This window comes from Cyprinus carpio, chromosome B3, assembly GCF_018340385.1.
Source record: "Cyprinus carpio isolate SPL01 chromosome B3, ASM1834038v1, whole genome shotgun sequence".
NCBI classification, from domain to species: domain Eukaryota; kingdom Metazoa; phylum Chordata; class Actinopteri; order Cypriniformes; family Cyprinidae; genus Cyprinus; species Cyprinus carpio.
In genome coordinates this window covers 37,560,433-37,578,616 of record NC_056599.1, presented here as the reverse complement: position 1 = coordinate 37,578,616, position 18,184 = coordinate 37,560,433, and the positions used below count along the sequence as shown (strand labels likewise).

General features: G+C 36.2%; 3 protein-coding genes across 3 annotated transcripts in view; 1 reads left to right on the top strand and 2 right to left on the bottom strand.

Annotated features, from left to right (window-relative positions):
* Positions 1–887, bottom strand: part of LOC109108823 (E3 ubiquitin-protein ligase rnf213-alpha-like) — a gene marked incomplete at its 3' end in the record, with an annotated part of 50,942 nt that extends 50,055 nt beyond the window's left edge. Inside the window, exon 1 of the mRNA XM_042721421.1 lies at positions 709–887. The remainder of the gene's footprint in view (positions 1–708) is intronic.
* Positions 888–6,577: 5,690 nt separating this feature from the next.
* On the top strand, positions 6,578–7,159 carry LOC109107463 (neuropeptide B-like). Its single transcript, XM_042720950.1, has 2 exons — positions 6,578–6,827; positions 7,024–7,159. Exons 1-2 carry the CDS (start codon positions 6,597–6,599, stop codon positions 7,147–7,149), a joined length of 357 nt encoding a protein of 118 aa, XP_042576884.1. The 5' UTR covers positions 6,578–6,596; the 3' UTR covers positions 7,150–7,159.
* A 453-nt stretch (positions 7,160–7,612) lies between these two features.
* Positions 7,613–16,633, bottom strand: LOC109107452 (guanine nucleotide-binding protein G(o) subunit alpha-like). The gene is made up of 10 exons (XM_042720949.1): positions 16,474–16,633; positions 16,267–16,384; positions 15,962–16,053; positions 13,178–13,270; positions 12,408–12,568; positions 10,531–10,659; positions 10,043–10,172; positions 9,206–9,277; positions 8,598–8,685; positions 7,613–8,010 (listed from the first exon to the last, which is right to left on the bottom strand). Exons 1-10 carry the CDS (start codon positions 16,507–16,509, stop codon positions 7,820–7,822), a joined length of 1,110 nt encoding a protein of 369 aa, XP_042576883.1. The 5' UTR covers positions 16,510–16,633; the 3' UTR covers positions 7,613–7,819.
* Between the last annotated feature and the right edge of the window lie 1,551 nt (positions 16,634–18,184).

Sequence of the window (18,184 nt, the reverse complement as noted above, 5' to 3'; positions counted from 1 at the left end):
TGTTAACTTTAAATAGTCCTCCTCCCATTGTCACCTCAAAATTTTGGGGAGGCACAGCCTCCCCTGACTAGCCGCCACTGCATGAGGCCAAATGCCCCAATAGAGGCCGCTGCCGCTCATGTCACTGTAAATTAAAAATAATGCGAGCAAGAAGAAATCCGCCACAAAATGAAACAATAATAATATATAAATATTACGATTGTAATCACCAGGCGCATATGGGTATATGCTTATAAATATATTATCTACATATGATAAGCTGCTCCTTTACCATATGCTACTGATAACGTCAGGCTATGACGTGTCTGAATGGCGAACCTGTATTTCAAAACCATCCTCTAATCTATTAAACAAACAAAACCTATACGTCTCACATCTAATCGTCAACTTATCTTTACTATTTGTGCATAATAAGCCAATATTTTATCAGTAAAATTGCACAACTAATAGCCCGAAACAAACACGACCATGCTGACGTTGACAAACGAGCTTTATGCTCTGAACAAAAATTATGCTCAGACAAGTTTACTTAAAAGAATGAAGAGTCTTTGCAAGTGTTATTTTCGCGGTATAGATGATCTGATATATGACATTAATGCCAGGTAAAGAGAAACTCGCAGTTTGGTGTCTTCCTCACGTGACATGCTAAAGCTAATCTGACACACATTATAAAGGCAAGTGTATCGTACTCTCAGGTTTGTGTCTTACCTAGTGCAGGTGTGCGTTTTCACAGAAGAAGACACATATGTCACCGTGGCATGTCATCGTGTATTTGATCCTCAGTCAGTCTCTCACTCAGATTTGATCACGTTCGTATGCTCCACACACCATAAAAGTATCTGCTGAGGAAGAGCTAGGGATCTATCGCAGAAGTTTCGTTTCGTGAAAAATGGGCGTGGTTTTCATGTGGATACATTTATACAAAAATACAAGCCAATGACACAATGGGAAGTACTTATATACATTAAACTATCTGCTAAAATACCAGTTTCTTGCTTATTTTTATTTTATGTAATATATAAAAAATGTTTATTCAGAATTACTGTACACTGCCTTTAGAAAATGTCCTCACACGCCCTCAGTTATTTTTAATTCCAGTCACAGAACATGTAGGCTAGTTTGTGTTCTTTAAAGACACAAACTAGCCTACATGTTCTGCTTACAAAACATGCTTGCAGCATCAGCATTTACTACAGAAGGGTCAAAAGTTGTTGTGGTGATAGCTGAATCCCTCAGCTTCCTGAATTCAAAGAACTAAAACATTCTAATATAACACAATGTACAATAATACAAACTTTAGCAGAAAATGTGATTAATAGAATAACTCTATAAAGGCACTTAATGTAGCTAAAGGAAAGTAGGCCTAAATCATTATCACATATTCATATTTCTTCCATCAGCACATGCCTTGAGGCTCTTTCATTCATATGTGCCCGCCTTGACCCTTCTTCCATAAACTGAACCTTTTTTTTTACAAGATACCGTCACTGTTCTGAATGTTCATTCTGCCTCCTGCTTGAAACCATTTCATTTGCATTGTTGCAAACTTTGCTGCTGGTCACTAACTATAAATCTGACTTCATAGCACTTGTTACTTCATAAGCCAAACAACTAATTTTACAGATGAAATTCCTCTAGAGACTGAGATCCCTTTGAAGGTGCATGTTGCACAGTCAGTTTATCAGATAATATTTATTGACAGCCATTTCATTTGGTCCTAAGTATCACAAGTACATGCTTTTTCATGTGACTTCTAGATTCATGTGAAGCGTTTTATTCCTTTAAACCCTTCAGGGCCAGTACTTCTCTTAGAAGGCTTATAGTGAAATTTATGATAGTGGACTTACTTGAAAAGATCACCAGGTCAACTCCAAACTGTTAAGCACTGTTGAGTTGTGCTTGGGAGCTCAGTACACCCAAGGAACAAAACAGCAGTTGCACTACAGAAGTGAGGTGTGACAGACTGGTGTATGATCAAATACTGTGTTGGATCTTGTTCTTTAAAGCAGTTTTGGTGAGATGCAGAGAACATCAGTCAGGAGATGAGACAGTTGGAATCTTTCTGTCATTGATTTACTTCTGTATTTAGGGCTGCTATTGTAAATTTTCTGGCAAAATGTTCTGATAAACTTGGAAATTCTTTTTAAATCGATGATAGAAAGCTGTCCAAACCCTCAGGGAGTAAAACAACCCAAAGCTGTCATGTATATATAAAATTATTTACATATATACTGCATATAGATTTATAATTTGCATTTCTCCAGAACATCCCATGCAGTGCAGTTCTGCAAACTTATTTGTTTTTTGGACAGCAGTGACTTCCATTTTTTTCAGTGACATTTTTATTATTATTTTTTCTTTATGTTTTACAAATCACACAGACACATCAATAGAGACATTATGGAGCATGTTCCATTTTTGTGTCTCTTTAGCTGACACTTTAGTATTCTGATCTCGGATCACCAACCTCTTCCAGTCATCTTTGCTGGACACACAATCCTAGGGAAAGGAGCTACTTTTCCCATTTATAATTGTCTTTCTGCGGACTGATGAACCTCAAGGCTTTCAGAAATACATCTGTAACCCTATGCATAAATGCAACTCAAGTCTTTCATGTTCTGAGATTTCTTTTGTTCGAGGCATGCTTCACATCACAGTACTTCTTGTGAATAGATAACTCAGACATTGTCAGTATTTTTTATAGGGTAGTGCAGCTTCAATTTCATTGTATTGTTGGACTCCAGCACGGGCCTGTTTGATCCAATCAGCAGTGGGAAAGGCTAAAAGCTGGTGAAAACTGTTCCATAACTTTTTGAGTTTTATTTACTTTGTCACATTCAGAATTTTTTTTGAAAATGCATGTGATAACATTGCACTAGCATATGTGTTCATCTGGACTACTCACTGTCTACATACCAACAGTTAATCGTTGTGGGAAGTGTTCTGAGAAAGTGGACCAAAACATGGTACTTTAAGCTTTGCAAGCTGGAATCACAGGAAGATGAACAGAAATAAAGAACCAGCGGATATCTTAACTCAATTTGGGTTGAAGACTCAGTCCAAGGGAATCATGTGGACTGGTATAACAAAAAAGAAAGAAAAAAGGTTGCAGACGATCGTGTCAACAGTGCCAATGGAAAATACAATATTGCAAATGCAACAAAAGAGTGAAGAATACAAATAGCAGATATGGAATGGAGAAGGTACCGTTTCCTTTTTAAAGCTATGTTTTGGACTTTGTCGACATTAAACACTCACAAGTAACACTGGACTGATTCCTTTTGGAGAAAACATTACTCTTACTTTTTTCACCTTACACTGTGAATGATGATACACAAAGTGTTCAATAAAACTAGTTATGTTTGTTACCGTTTTGCCTTAGCTGAAGATAAGATAAAATATTATGACCAAAAGATTCAGAAATCAATGCTAAATGCAGGGCTGACAAACTTCTTTCCTCTGTATATTGCAAAAGGAAAGAGAGAAGAAACGGATTTGAGAAAAGGGAGAAGATGGCAATGCTATAGTGGACCATCGATAGGTGATACTGGTGCCCAATTAACAATTTCAGTACTTTTTTTTTTTACCAGTTTCCTCGTTGTAGCTATTTTATATGTACTTTACGATGGAGCTTGTGAAATGTCTGACCCACTGACTGACTCATGGCAACAGTTCTAGTGTGACTTCTCAGGTCAGGTTCTGCTATCTCATCCTCAAGGTTACCAGTCTGGGATAAGGAATTCAAATACAAGGAGTAGCACAAAGTAAAGGACTCAAAATAGCAGTTGCAATTAAAAAGTTTGTCTCACTACTTACATATTATGTACAGTGCCTTGCGAAAGTATTCGGCCCCCTTGAACTTTGCGACCTTTTGCCACATTTCAGGCTTCAAACAAAGATATAAAACTAATTTTTTGTGAAGAATCAACAACAAGTGGGACACAATCATGAAGTGGAACGAAATTTATTGGATATTTCAAACTTCAACAAAAAAAACTGAAAAATTGGGCGTGCAAAATTATTCAGCCCCCTTAAGTTAATACTTTGTAGCGACACCTTTTGCTGCGATTACAGCTGTAAGTCGCTTGGGGTATGTCTCTATCAGTTTTGCACATCGAGAGACTGAAATTTTTGCCCATTCCTCCTTGCAAAACAGCTCAAGCTCAGTGAGGTTGGATGGAGAGCATTTGTGAACAGCAGTTTTCAGTTCTTTCCACAGATTCTCGATTGGATTCAGGTCTGGACTTTGAGTTGGCCATTCTAACACCTGGATATGTTTATTTGTGAACCATTCCATTGTAGATTTTTATGTTTTGGATCATTGTCTTGTTGGAAGACAAATCTCCGTCCCAGTCTCAGGTCTTTTGCAGACTCCATCAGGTTTTCTTCCAGAATGGGCCTGTATTTGGCTCCATCCATCTTCCCATCAATTTTAACCATCTTCCCTGTCCCTGCTGAAGAAAAGCAGGGCTAAACCATGATGCTGCCACCACCATGTTTGACAGTGGGGATGGTGTGTTCAGGGTGATGAGCTGTGTTGCTTTTACGCCAAACATAACGTTTTGCATTGTTGCCAAAAAGTTCGATTTTGTTTTCATCTGACCAGAGCACCTTCTTCCACGTTTGGTGTGTCTCCCAGGTGGCTTGTGGAAAACTTTAAACGACACTTTTTATGGATATCTTTAAGAAATGGCTTTCTTCTTGCCACTCTTCCATATAGGCCAGATTTATGCAGTATACGACTGATTGTTGTCCTATGGACAGAGTCTCCCACCTCAGCTGTAGATCTCTGCAGTTCATCCAGAGTGATCATGGGCCTCTTGGCTGCATCTCTGATCAGTCTTCTCCTTGTATGAGCTGAAGTTTTTAGAGGGACGGCCAGGTCTTGGTAGATTTGCAGTGGTCTGATACTCCTTCCATTTCAATATTATCGCTTGCACAGTGCTCCTTGGGATGTTTAAAGCTTGGGAAATCTTTTTGTATCCAAATTCCGCTTTAAACTTCTCCACAACAGTATCTCGGACCTGCCTGGTGTGTTCCTTGTTCTTCATGATTTATATGGAGACTTGATTACACACAGGTGGATTCTATTTATCACCATTAGTCATTTAGGTCAACATTGGATCATTCAGAGATCCTCACTGAACTTCTGGAGAGAATTTGCTGCACTGAAAGTAAAGGGGCTAAATAATTTTGCAGTTTTCAGTTTTTTATTTGTTAAAAAAGTTTGAAATATCCAGTAAATTTCGTTCCTCTTCATGATTGTGTCCCACTTGTTGTTGATTCTTCATAAAAATTACCGTTTCATATCTTTATGTTTGAAGCCTGAAATGTGGCAAAAGGTCGCAAAGTTCAAGGGGGCTGAATACTTTCGCAAGGCACTGTATATCAGCGGCTGTGTTACTTGAAGATTTAATGGAACTTGTGTAAAATGCCAACAAGGATAATAGAGAAGGTGGCCAAAAAAAAGTGTCCCCTCCAAAAAAAACAAAAAAAAAAGTATTGTAATGTAAAATGTATATGGGCACACATAACAGGTGAGCTGTTGGCTACTTATACCTCGTATATTTGACTGTACACAACATCATTCAATGGAGGACAAAACACTGGTTCATAATACCATCAAGATGTTAACCACTTAAATATTTTATTTTTTTGTTAATACGTATTAAGCACACGGGTGGCATTACTTCACCTGTAATGGTAAAAATGATTCAAATACAGGATACGTGAATCGATGCACCTTTTTATGCATTGTTTATTCATCTTTTTTTGCAGAAAATATTCAAATTAAATTTTAATTTATGCCAAGCCATTTTGAATACTGATTTGTTTATCCTTCTGGTTTATTTAACAGGAGATAATTAAATTTTTTGAAGTTTATTTGTTCACATGATGTAGCTTACACAAAAAGGCAGAAGTATATCTAATCTTTGGATAACATTTACATTTATATTAATGGCTATCCCGGATCAAATTTTGTGTGAGACTCATAGTAACCTGACAGCAATTCTAGTCATCTGCCAGGAGTAGATAGTAGACAAATTGGATAAATAAGTGGGATATCAATTGGCATGAATAAGGATATGCTCTACACTGTGTTATTTGTGATACTATTTTAGTTATTAATATTTTGAAATTGATATTTTGATATTTTCTGCTTTCATTTTAATTGCAGTTTTCATAATTGTTTTGTGTGTTTTTAGCATTTTTATTAGTTTGGGTCATTTTAAAATATGTCTTTAATTTTAATTTTTGTTTTAGTTTTATTTGTATATCAAGAATGAAAATGAGAACTCTTGCCCTGTTGACTAGCTTAAATAAAATGGTTTTCATATTTTATTTTTGTTTCAGTAAACATTTATTTCAAGTAATTACATTTTTGGCATAATTATAGTAAACTATAATAACCCTGGCTCTACAGTAAACTACTTGTTGAAAATGTAGAAAGCGTAACTGTCCATCTCTAAGCGAGCTCTCTCTGATCTACCCACCGAGCAATGAATCATGATCACGAGATCTCCATATATAAACGACTGCAAACAGATGAAGACAGCAGAGCCAGAGGAGGTTCAGGGAACAACACATCAGCAGTTATGGAGAGATCTGACAGACTCACACTGATACTTCTGTTCGTTTCTTTACTAGCAGTTTGTCGTCCAGTGGAAGCCTGGTACAAACAAGCGGCGAGACCGAGTTACTACTCCGTGGGCAGAGCTTCAGGACTTCTCTCCAGGATCAGGAGGTCAAAACCAGAACTAGAGCCCATCGACGACATCAATGCCCTGCCAGAAACAAATTTTCCACGCGACTTCCTCAAAAACATGGTAAGATTATACAGTAGCTTATTTCTCTCTTTCTATCTATTCGTAATGAATTGAATCGTTAGACATCATATATTATACATTGCCTACTCTAAGTTTAGTCTTTAAAAATTGTTAGCTTTTTCAAAAGAAACCATGAACTATCCTTTTCCTACCACATCTTCTTCCAAACTAAGATTACACCTCTCTCTCTCTCTAGCCCATTTGTGTGAAGGATGTCTTTCCAGAGCTGCAAAGCTGTGAGTTTTTCCAGGATAGTAGCTTGTTTAAGTGTGGGGCCAGTGTGATCTTCAGCCTGGACTCAAGAATCTGTCTCAACAGCTGAGAATGGACACAGTACCTTTCTGTCATACCGAACTATACAGTACATACAGTATTTGTAAGCAAGGTGTGAACAAGTGCACTCTTAAAACTGCAGTAATGTGGAATAAAATGTTTGAATGTCATTCATTATTTCATATCCAAACTGTAACGTATTTTTTACATTTACTTATGTGGCTATTAATGTGGCAGTGGATTTTAGTGGATGCAGGAAGTTAAGCTCAAACACAGGTGTCCACAGGAGTAGTCGCAGATATAATTTCTTACATTACCTACAAACAGGTTTCATTAATATTTGACAACCGCAAAGAACCAGTATTTTTGTTGTTTTGATCACCCATCTTTAAAAACAATATTAATGTATATAACGATATTAATGTAAGGACTTCCATAAGTGTCATTTAGCAACTTGACCAGATCCACTTTTTTTTTTTTACATATAGTCCAAAGCAAAACATCCAACTAAGTATAATTTAGCCCATTTATTTACAACACTTTAATGATCCCACAATTAAGTCAATTAACTAAGCAGGTAACAAATCAAATTAATAATTAAAATATTATAAAAGAAAATATTGCATTTATAAATGGATTTCATGATCCATTTTAAAAAAAGCAACTTGGTAAAAATAGACAAACAGCAGACAGATAAAAATGGGAATATAAAAAATAAATTAGAGAAGTGAGATTGTTTGAAGGTTATGTTTAACAATAGTGCTCATGGTGAGCTGGAAGGCATCATGTACACAGGAGGGGTCTGTGGCATTGGTGAAGTGAGAGTACACCATCTTGCCTGAGGTGGTAGCACATGCTACAAACTGGTCAGTCACATATTGAGCAGCACAATTCACATCACGATCAGACCCTGCATCCCAACACAGAGAAACACAATCAATTCCTTAATATATTCAAACTTTACCAAATATCATTCTAAAAGTTAAAAAGACAATGATGGCCTTGTGCATTTTTATGCTACCATTACATACAGTATGCTGTATACACATGTAGCATGTACAGTTTTAAATAAGGAACCATTTTACTCGCTAAACCCTGCCTTAAAAACATCAGTGACGTTTCTACCTAAGATACTATAATGATTTGCCTAATGCCATTCTAAAGTACTGTGTGTCTGAAAACGGAAATTTAGACAATGCTTAAACATTGCTCCTAGAGCTCTTATAAGTGTGACGTGAGGTATCCAGAGAAAATGGATTATTAGTATCTGCAGTCTCTGCAGTTTTTAATTACATTGCAAAGGGTCAACAAGACATGGAAGGGCAACAAATCAGAGAGAGAGAGAGAGAGAGAGAGAGACAGAGACAGAGGCAAACAACATCTACGGTCATTAATTTAACACTTTGTAACTTCAGCAAGCTTACTTATAAACCCTGCACAGTAAAATTATGCTCCACAGAAATAAAAAGACTGTAAAAAAATATATATATATAGTACCTTTGAAGTCTGGCTGATAAAGTCGTAGATGTCTCCCAGAATACAGTATTTTCTCAGCAAACAGATCAATTTTGTTCATAAATAAAACCTGAAAATTTAATTCAAATGCAAAGTTAAAAGAAAATGAAAAACATCTGAAGCCATTCAATCCTTTCAATTCATTCATCCCTATTGTTTTTGTCTGTTGCAGAACAAAGTGTTTGTTATGTTAATTAGTATATACTCAAAACTATTGTTTGACAATTCTTAATAGGAGCATTAACTAATGGACAAAGACAGCATCATATGGAAATGCATAACTGAAGTGGTACAGAATGATGGGTGATGAAGCAGGTTACGTGTACACACAATCTCAATGAGTGCAGACAATTGTGCGAGGAGGGGGAGGGAGAGGGGCTTAGGAACTGATTCTTTCAATGGACTCATAAAAAGAAGCACAAATTCAATCAAGCTTCACGTAATGGTATGAAAAATCATCCTTTTTTGCAGACAACTTTTTTTTAACCCTGGTTCAGAACAAAGATGACAATAACAGAATTAAATATAGTGTGGAAGCCCTAATGTCAGATTACAACAATTTTACAGGCCCTGAAACAAACCCAGCTCACCAGAGAAGCTCCTCTGAAAAACACAGTGTTACATGTGGATTTGAAGTACTCCAGGCTTTCATGGAGACGGTTCTGTTGTTAAAAAAAACTTAGTTAAGTTACAATTTGTAATGCTTGGAATTTTCAAACAAACAAATTATCACTAATTTACATTATTTACATTAACGTGATATGTCCAAGTGCAAATAGCCCGCCTTGTTGGCAGAGGCTATTTACACTTACTCCACCCACAAACGTGTGATATGAATGGTCAACACTATAAAAGACTGCAGACAATCATCAGCTTCAGTGTTCAAATCTGCCTTTTGCCAAAAAAAAAAAAAAAAATTAAATAAAATGTATTTTCAATAAAACTGAAGAAATAATTAACAAGTAGAAAATAAAGTATCGGGTAGGGTTAGGGTAGGTGTAGGGAGGGCTTTATTGTCCCAATAAGGTGGCATCCATTTAATAATTTGAATTAAAATGATAATTTACACTCAATGTGTTATTACTACATACCGTTTTTTAATGTACTATAATACTGAGGTGCAGATAATTTCCACTATTTGCAATAAGTATAAATAGCAGAATATCATGCTATTTTCACTTAGTGTAAATAGAATCCATTGCTATATGCACTTATTGTAAATAGCCTATACCACTATTTACACAGTGCAAATAGTTGCTGCCTTCATTTAATTTGTCAGACCTTAATGAAAGCTTGTTATACACACTTTTCTGACAATAAGAACTAACTAAATCATCTGGGTTTTTGAACAGATAAGACAGCATTCTAGAGTTAGAAAGTTCCTGTAATATGGCACAAGGTCTCTAAAAATAAAGTATGCTACTCACCTTGGAATGATTTTCATTAAGGTTTTGATCATACCCACTAAGAGCCACCATAAACAGCACTGCCTGGACATTGTCGAAATAACTGTACCACTTCTTTCTTTCTGAACAATGACCACCCACATCATATAGCCTATAAACAAAGGAGTATTTATAAACAAATTATTCATATGATGAAATTAAAATAAAAATAGTCAAGCTGAATCTCATACGTCTTGAGAAAAATGAAGTCAAACTGGTTAAACTAATTTGACTAAGTTAATGGAAATATACAGTGTGCTGCCTTCCATTTAAATCAAATCCATGTGTACATAAATCTTTATTTTTATCCTTTTTTTAATCTTATCAAACCCTGGTCACTGTGTGATTTTACTGTAAGGAAAGGAGCCACATGAACAATCTGCTAAACATCATCTTTAGTCAGTCAGTAATGAAAATATAGACATAGAAACATTTTTATCTATGATAATACTGCAGAAATCTAGGTTTACCTGTACAGAGAGTTGTTGACTCTGAACTGGGTTTCAATGACACCACGAGTCCTTACTCGCACTCTGAGGACATCTGTTTTAGTGGGGATGTAGTTTGGTGCGATGATGCGACTTATGTTCTCAAAAAAACTATATTTATGTGCATACAAAACAGAGGAAAAAGCAAAAGCACAAAAGATGTTTAATGCTCAATTTTAAACAAAAACCAACATTTTTTCCCTCAAAAGTAATTACAATGGTTACCTGGAAGATAATTCAGATAACAGTATGAAGTATTAAATCTCCTGCAACTGTCGTTCATAAGCTATCCTCACTACCACCACATAAGTCACTTTATTTGCAATTTGGAAAATGATATCAAACCAAATAGGGGAATTTAACAACAAGCAACTTGGTCAAACATGAAGATTATATTCAGTATTGTAATAGTTCCAAATGGCAAGCTGAAAAGATTATCCAGCCATAAAACATTCATTTGAGGATTTGAGATGAGAAACTTCTGATATTATCATTTTCCTTAGGTTAAACATTTTTAGAAGATGCAAAAGTCATAGCCGATTATCCTTTGTATTACAGTAGATGGTTATTTTACACATGGCCAATAGAGACGGAGATTGCTGTTGCTGTATGCACCTTACCATAACCTTTCATTCAGTTATCTGCTGAATCAGGTTTGTTTTTAGTTTACCATACCTTTGGTCAATGTTCCCCCATAAACATTTTTTTTTACTGTTTCTAAACAATCACACTGATAATGACTGGAAAGCGATGCTGCAGTCATTTGTATCACCAAAGACTGATTGATTTATGTGATTGGCCAGGTTAAGAGACCACAAACGCAGTAAAATACGGCAAATTGTTGGAGCATCACGCAAACAAAATGACTCTAAATAGCAATTACAACTGATACATTTATCAACATGCAAATTTACAGCTATGGAATGTGTGATCTCATTCATTGTAGTACTTCACTCCTCATCCATTTCAACATCATTTAAAATTCTAATGAAAGCATAATGTTATATAAGAATAACTGACAAATCCAAACAATTGAAATCTCCTGCATTACATGCAATTGTCCCTGAAATGATCCAGCTAAGAGCTGTATTTGCATATGATGATGCAAATACTAACAAACTGGGGCACTGCTACAGGAACATGAAGAGTTTTCAATGACTGCATCATTGTTTCCAGGGACAAACATTGCATTACACACTTCAACATCTCATGGGGACAATTTTACTGCAATAAATGTGGCATTATTAATATGGCATATCAGGATACAGGAAAATACTTCACGATTATTCAGTCCAGTGGTAGGACAGATGTTCCTGTCAAATGAAAGCTAACATTCTATACAGTCTCTATAATTTTTGTTGGTAAATAACATCTGATTTTGCAAGTGAGCAGAGCTTAGCTCTGACTAGCTAATTTATCATGGGTCACAAACTCTTCATTGGTTGATTACTTAAGGCGCTTTTAATTTTTTTTTTTATTTAACTTGTGTGAGAAGTTAGGCGTTTGCGTGTCCTGGCTCATAACTGACTTTGAGTGTGAACTCACAAATCCTCATTTGAAAGTTGGCCAAACGTGTCATGTTTGTTTTGTGTGGTTTTTGAAGCATCAACCCAAACAGTAGCATTATATGGACTCACAGAGAGTCCTGTTTTCTAACTCTACATGTCTTCCACAAAAGAAAGTCAGATACATCTAGGATGATAAGTGTGAGTAAATGACGAAAGAATTTTCATATGGAGTAACCCTTTCATGAGATGGAAAGTCATGTCAGAAAATTTCAGTGACGCAAACAGTGGCATTCAAAAGAAACTGTAGCTTCATTATGCAATGATACAAATGGCAGATAAGGGATTACTCACTAATGTGCAGAATCATTGAGCTGGAACTCGTGGCCTCTGGCTACTGCCGCTCTGATGCCCAGATCCCCCCACAGACTGCAGAATGAATGAGCCACAAATGGCAGCAGCTCCATATCCTCTCCTACACAACACTTGCATGACAAGATGGCATGTGCATGGGCCTATAAGAACATAGAAAAAAAAAAACGACCTGTGGTTGAATCGGTCAAAACTTCTGTCAAGAACATGGCCTGGTCGTATAAGATTAATAATAATTTTAAATTGGATCATGATTAAAACAAACAAAAAAGCAGAATAATAAGAGTTTAAAAGAAGAAGGTATTTCTACCCCATATTTGTGACCCCGCCTGTTCAATAATACTTTCACTACATTAAATTCAGCCATATAGTTTGTTTTGGGCACATTATAATGTGTATTAAAATTCTTGCTCAGTCTCAATGGTCACAGCACATACCTGGTCCTACCTATATGCCAATTGCTGTTTGTTTTTGTAATATTCTATAACTACACAATATTTTCCCACAATATTATGCACAGTATTAGAGTTTAGAAAGTTTTTACGTGAAGATATACAGCAGGGAGGTGAGATACAAATAAGCCAATTTGGTGTCATGTGCATGTACTCATTTGTTTTAATGTCACTGTAATCCTATTTAGTTGAGACAGAAAACAGAGAGGTCTTTTTGCAATTAATCCCAATTTGGGTCTAACAGAACTGCCATGCACATCATAATGAACAGATATGGATAGAATAGTCTGCATAACTCACCTTGTTTTTCTTGTTTGACAAATTAATGCGCAGCATTCCCATGCCATGCAGCACAAACTTCATATTTGTCAGCAGGTTATCCAACACAGCAGGCTGTACATTTAGAAGAAACCAAATAATTACACATTAACCATTTGGAGAATAGTAAAACATGCATAGTGCTAATAGTGATGCACTTATGTCGTAGTACTGTAACTTTCAGCATAGTCCAATACGGTTTATAATTCATATCGTACAAGCCATGACACTTTTCAGTAAAACACAAAACATGGCTGTTAAACAGATTTATTGCATTATGGATGTTTCATGTTTAAAGATTGTGTGTATTTTCTGTCTTTAATTAAATACTTTGTGCTTTAGACACAATTAGCTTAAAGTTAATGTATAACTCATTAAGTCACTGTATTCATTATTACTCATTTAAAATAACAGTTTTTTTCCCCTTTAAATATAAAGTGAATCAAAATACAGCTGAAGAACTGCTCAAAACACAGTGGTCCTTTCTAACCTGTATGTCATTTTCATTTTTTATGGATATATATTGCGAGTTTACTAAAAAGTTATTAGGGCAATGAAGAACGGCATGTGGTGGTATAGTATAAATATAAATTCATGTTGCAGCCCGTGCTCTTATTTGATGTTTACATAGCTTCCAAGAAAAAGGTACATAGAGAAGCCCCACTCATATTAACAGCAAGTTTTAAGGGTTTAAGGAGTACACTGAACAATGAGTTAAAGGGGTCATGTGATGCAATTTAAATTTTTCCTTCTCTTTGGAGTGTTACAAGCTCTAGGTTCATAAAGATCTGTAAAGTTGCAAAGACTAAAGTCTCAAATCCAAAGAGATATTCTTTATAAAAGTTAAGATTTGTCCATGCCCTCCTAAAACGCCTCGCTTAAACACGCCCCCACGTCTATGTCACTGTGTGGGAAGATTTGCATAACACCGCCCAAATGTTCATGCGAAGAAAGAAGGCGTAACTTATTCTCACTGTAGTATTGTTGTTGCCGCCATGTTGTGGAGACGCTGTGTTTCATTGTGAAAGCAAAACTACTTTGTCTGGCCTTCCAAAAGAGGACAATATCCGCTTTGTCATGCCTAGAGCTGATCCATGATGGTCGCTGAGGAAATACATCAAATTCACGCTGTGGATCGCCTTTCACCGCGGACGAAGCAGAGTCTAGCCCGGGGTCATCACGTGTCCTTCGTCGAATCCGCCAGTGGTGCCGTTCTCTAACCCGCCCGGCCATTCCTCACTCAAGCCCGCAGTGTGTGACGCAGTGTGAGACGCATTTTATGGAGGACTGTTTCCTGAACATGCAGACTAGCCTAGCCCAGACTAGCCTGGTCTGTGCTCAAAGGCTGTTCTATAAAGTGAGGCAGTTCCAACTTTGTAAGGACAGTCTGGCGCTTCTGACTCACAGCCTGTAAGTACATGGTTTATATTTAAAGAATTTGCCACTTATGATTCAAACGCGAGTTTTAAGCAGTGTAAAGTAGCTCTTGTTGTTTGCCGTTTCTCCGATCACAAATGCAGACATGGTTTTATGTTTAAGCAGCGCAACACGATAAGCATAAAAACATAGTACAAGTCATTATAATCAGTAATTATGTCCCCACTGGATGCAACAATTGCCTCGTTTCATTTGTAATGGGTTTTATTGGTTTTGTCTGGTCCTACCAGGAGACGGCATCACAGTATGTTAAGGGGTGTAACATTTCCATCACACGCTTGAGGTATTCATCCAATCACAACGAACTGGATAGCTGGCCTAAACCTCGCTTTTCAGAACGATGAGCTTTGTAAAAATCAATACTTTTCAGAAAAGCGGGGCATAGAGGAGCAACAATAATGTACAGTATGTGGAAATTTATGTGTTTTTTGAACCTTAAACCGCATAAACACATTGCATTACACCAAATACACAACATAATATTCTTTGTTAGAAATTGCAGCCCAGGTGACAAAAGTTAGCTCAAAATGAATGTAACGTAAAAGAGTAAAATAAATTAGTTTCTTTCAAAGGGAGGAAAATTAATGCAATATTGTAATGCATTACTTTTAAAAGTAACTTTCCCCAACACTGCATGTAGTTCTAATGTTGAGAACTAAAGCCCTTCTACACACTGCACGATTTTAGCAATCCTATAAGATCATCCTATAAGATATTCCTATATTATGTGTGACATGGATCTAATAAACTTGGGTACGACATGCATGTAGACTCTGGGATGATGACACCTATTGACGCACGTTTAGCATGCTCTAGTGGTAAACAAAAAGAGCATAATGAATCACACTTTGACAGTTGTAGTTTGTGTGTGCTGAAAAAAGTGGAAGAGGTGAAAGAGGAAGAATAAGAGCTTGATGTAAGCACGCCATGTCGCGTTGATTTCATGTTGCATTTTTACAGGTTAATCAGTAAACGTGGGTCGTAACTGCAAACACACTGTGAGATGAACATGCTGAATTTCTGACACTGCCAGAAAATAATCGTAGGCTATCTTCGGTCGCAAGACTGTGACAACGGCCGTTTTTGAACCTCTCTCACTGTGCGACATACGACCACCGATCAGGAGCCACGATTACAGAAATCGACACGATTGCTTCACGATGCCAATCGTCTGGGACAGCCGAAAATTGTGCAGAGTGTCTCGTGCTTAATGCAGTAACCCTGACAAAACCCCATATTAACATACTGCAAGAATGCCAACTGTTCTGACAACTTATAAGTAAACACAAAATGCTAATAAATATCAACTAAATTAAGTCAATGCTGCACCTTGAAGCTGATGAGCTCTTGTTTTGTAAAGCCATGGCTGTAGATGATCTTCATCTGTTTGATTAATGTGCTTTTGCCGCTCTCTGGAGTACCTATGTTTGGAATAAAATATTGCACAGCAGTATTAAACAGGGAAAAGTTTCTAGACATGAAACTACAAATACAATGCTAGATCTCAGTAGTTTTTTTTTAAAGGAATGCGTATTACATTCAGGAATGTAATAAATAAACAGTTATTATAGAATTATTTTCCACCACGTTTCTATGGCAAAACAAGAAGTGCAGAAATCTCAACTCAGAGTTACCCAGTATGAGGACCCTGTGCACGTGCGTCTCGCGCTCAATTCGAGCATGCTTCTGATTGCATGATCTTTTCTCTTCATTTCGCAGATTCACGCACGTCTGCACAGCCGCGAGACATGCCTACACGAGATCCAACGACAACATTATATGAATTAACTACTACTCAAGTCAGCATTCTCTTTTTAAGTATAAATTTGTATTTATCTTACCTGCAGGGATGTTAAAACGTCAAAACATCGAAACATTTCTAAAACTATTATATAGGCTAGTTAAAAACGTATTTAAAACGCGCAATATTCGTGGTAGCCTTCGCGCAACACACCTGTTCAATATGTGGTTCAAGGACGTGACGTCATAGGACATAATAGGGACTTTATAATTAAACGTGCCCTCTAATTGGTGACGCAAGACCTTACAATAAAACGATTAACAGAGTGCATTGCTTTTAAAAAATAATAATAAACAGTCCTAGAATTTGCTTCTTTTGTTAGGATATATTTATCCAAACGGTCAAAAAAAGACTAAAAATAGTTAAATATTTATTTTGGCAGACGTGATCTCTTACATATTTATATATTTATTTATTTGCATTTTGTGTGTGGATTTATTCGTATACATATTAATAATTTAATCCTATAAAACTAAACAAGGAGATTAAAAATCTGCAGTATCCTACCTATCCAAATGATTAGCATTTTAATTTTTGCAAACAAATAAAAAGTAATAGGTTACACCATGATGTGGTTATTGATGAGGGTGATATATATGAACAATTATGAAAATGTTTTGTATTTTACAGTATTATATTTGCAAGTACAAAAAAAAAAAAAAAACTAAATCATACAATCATGCCCTTGAAGAACACAAATCTGTCTGATATTAAAAACTTTTCATTTGATTTCCCAAAACCAGACAACAACTTTAATAATTGTTCAATTAAAAATTAAGTTCCACTTTCTTTCAAGTTGACTAATATGTTAGCAAAAAGAGGGTTATTCTATAAAAAAAACACCTTTTATATTTTAATATAATAAAAAAAAATACATGAAAAAAACTATTCAAGTCAGTTCAATATTGACTTAAAATACTATAATCCCTGAAACCATTATATTTAGACAGTAGTTAGTACCATGATTGAGGTTTCTTGTTTAAAACATTGCTTATAATTATGCATATTCACAGCACATCAAAACAGGGTTAGTTGGTTTCAGTCCATTGTAGTTTCTATGAATTTTACACATATTTCCACAGATAGGAAGACCTCTTGTGGGTACAATTGGTAACTCATTCTGCACAAGTTCTGGGTATGGCATACACACGTTCATAAGTGAAGTGACATACAGCCAAGTATGGTGACCCATACTCAGAATTCGTGCTCTGCATTTAACCCATCCAAAGTGCACACACACACCGTGAACACACACCTGGAGCAGTGGGCAGCCATTTATGCTGCGGCGCCCGGGGAAGGGTAACAAACTCAAAACTATATGCGGACTGTAAAGGAGTGTATGCCTGTCCTGATGTATAATGTGGCTCAGCATAACATGCTGATCTGAAATTGTCTTCTAAAATCATTCTAAATAAAACAGAAAACAAGGAACTATCTCTGGATCAGCACGTTCACTCTAAGAGCTAGTATAATTACATTTTAAATCAATTTAAAACAGAAACTTTAAACATCTTAGTTTAAAGGAATATTTCACCACAAAATAAAAATTTGCATGTACTTTTAAGCCAATATTTAAATTCTTCCGTGAATTACAGGAGATATTAGGCAGACAGGGTGAAGTGCTATTTTCCCAAAAACAAAAGTGAATAGTGAACATGACATTTTCACGTGTTGCACCTGACAACTGGTTAGCATGTCCACTTGTGAAATGCCAAGTTTAAATTCATTTGTCCACAAATTAAATTTGAGAA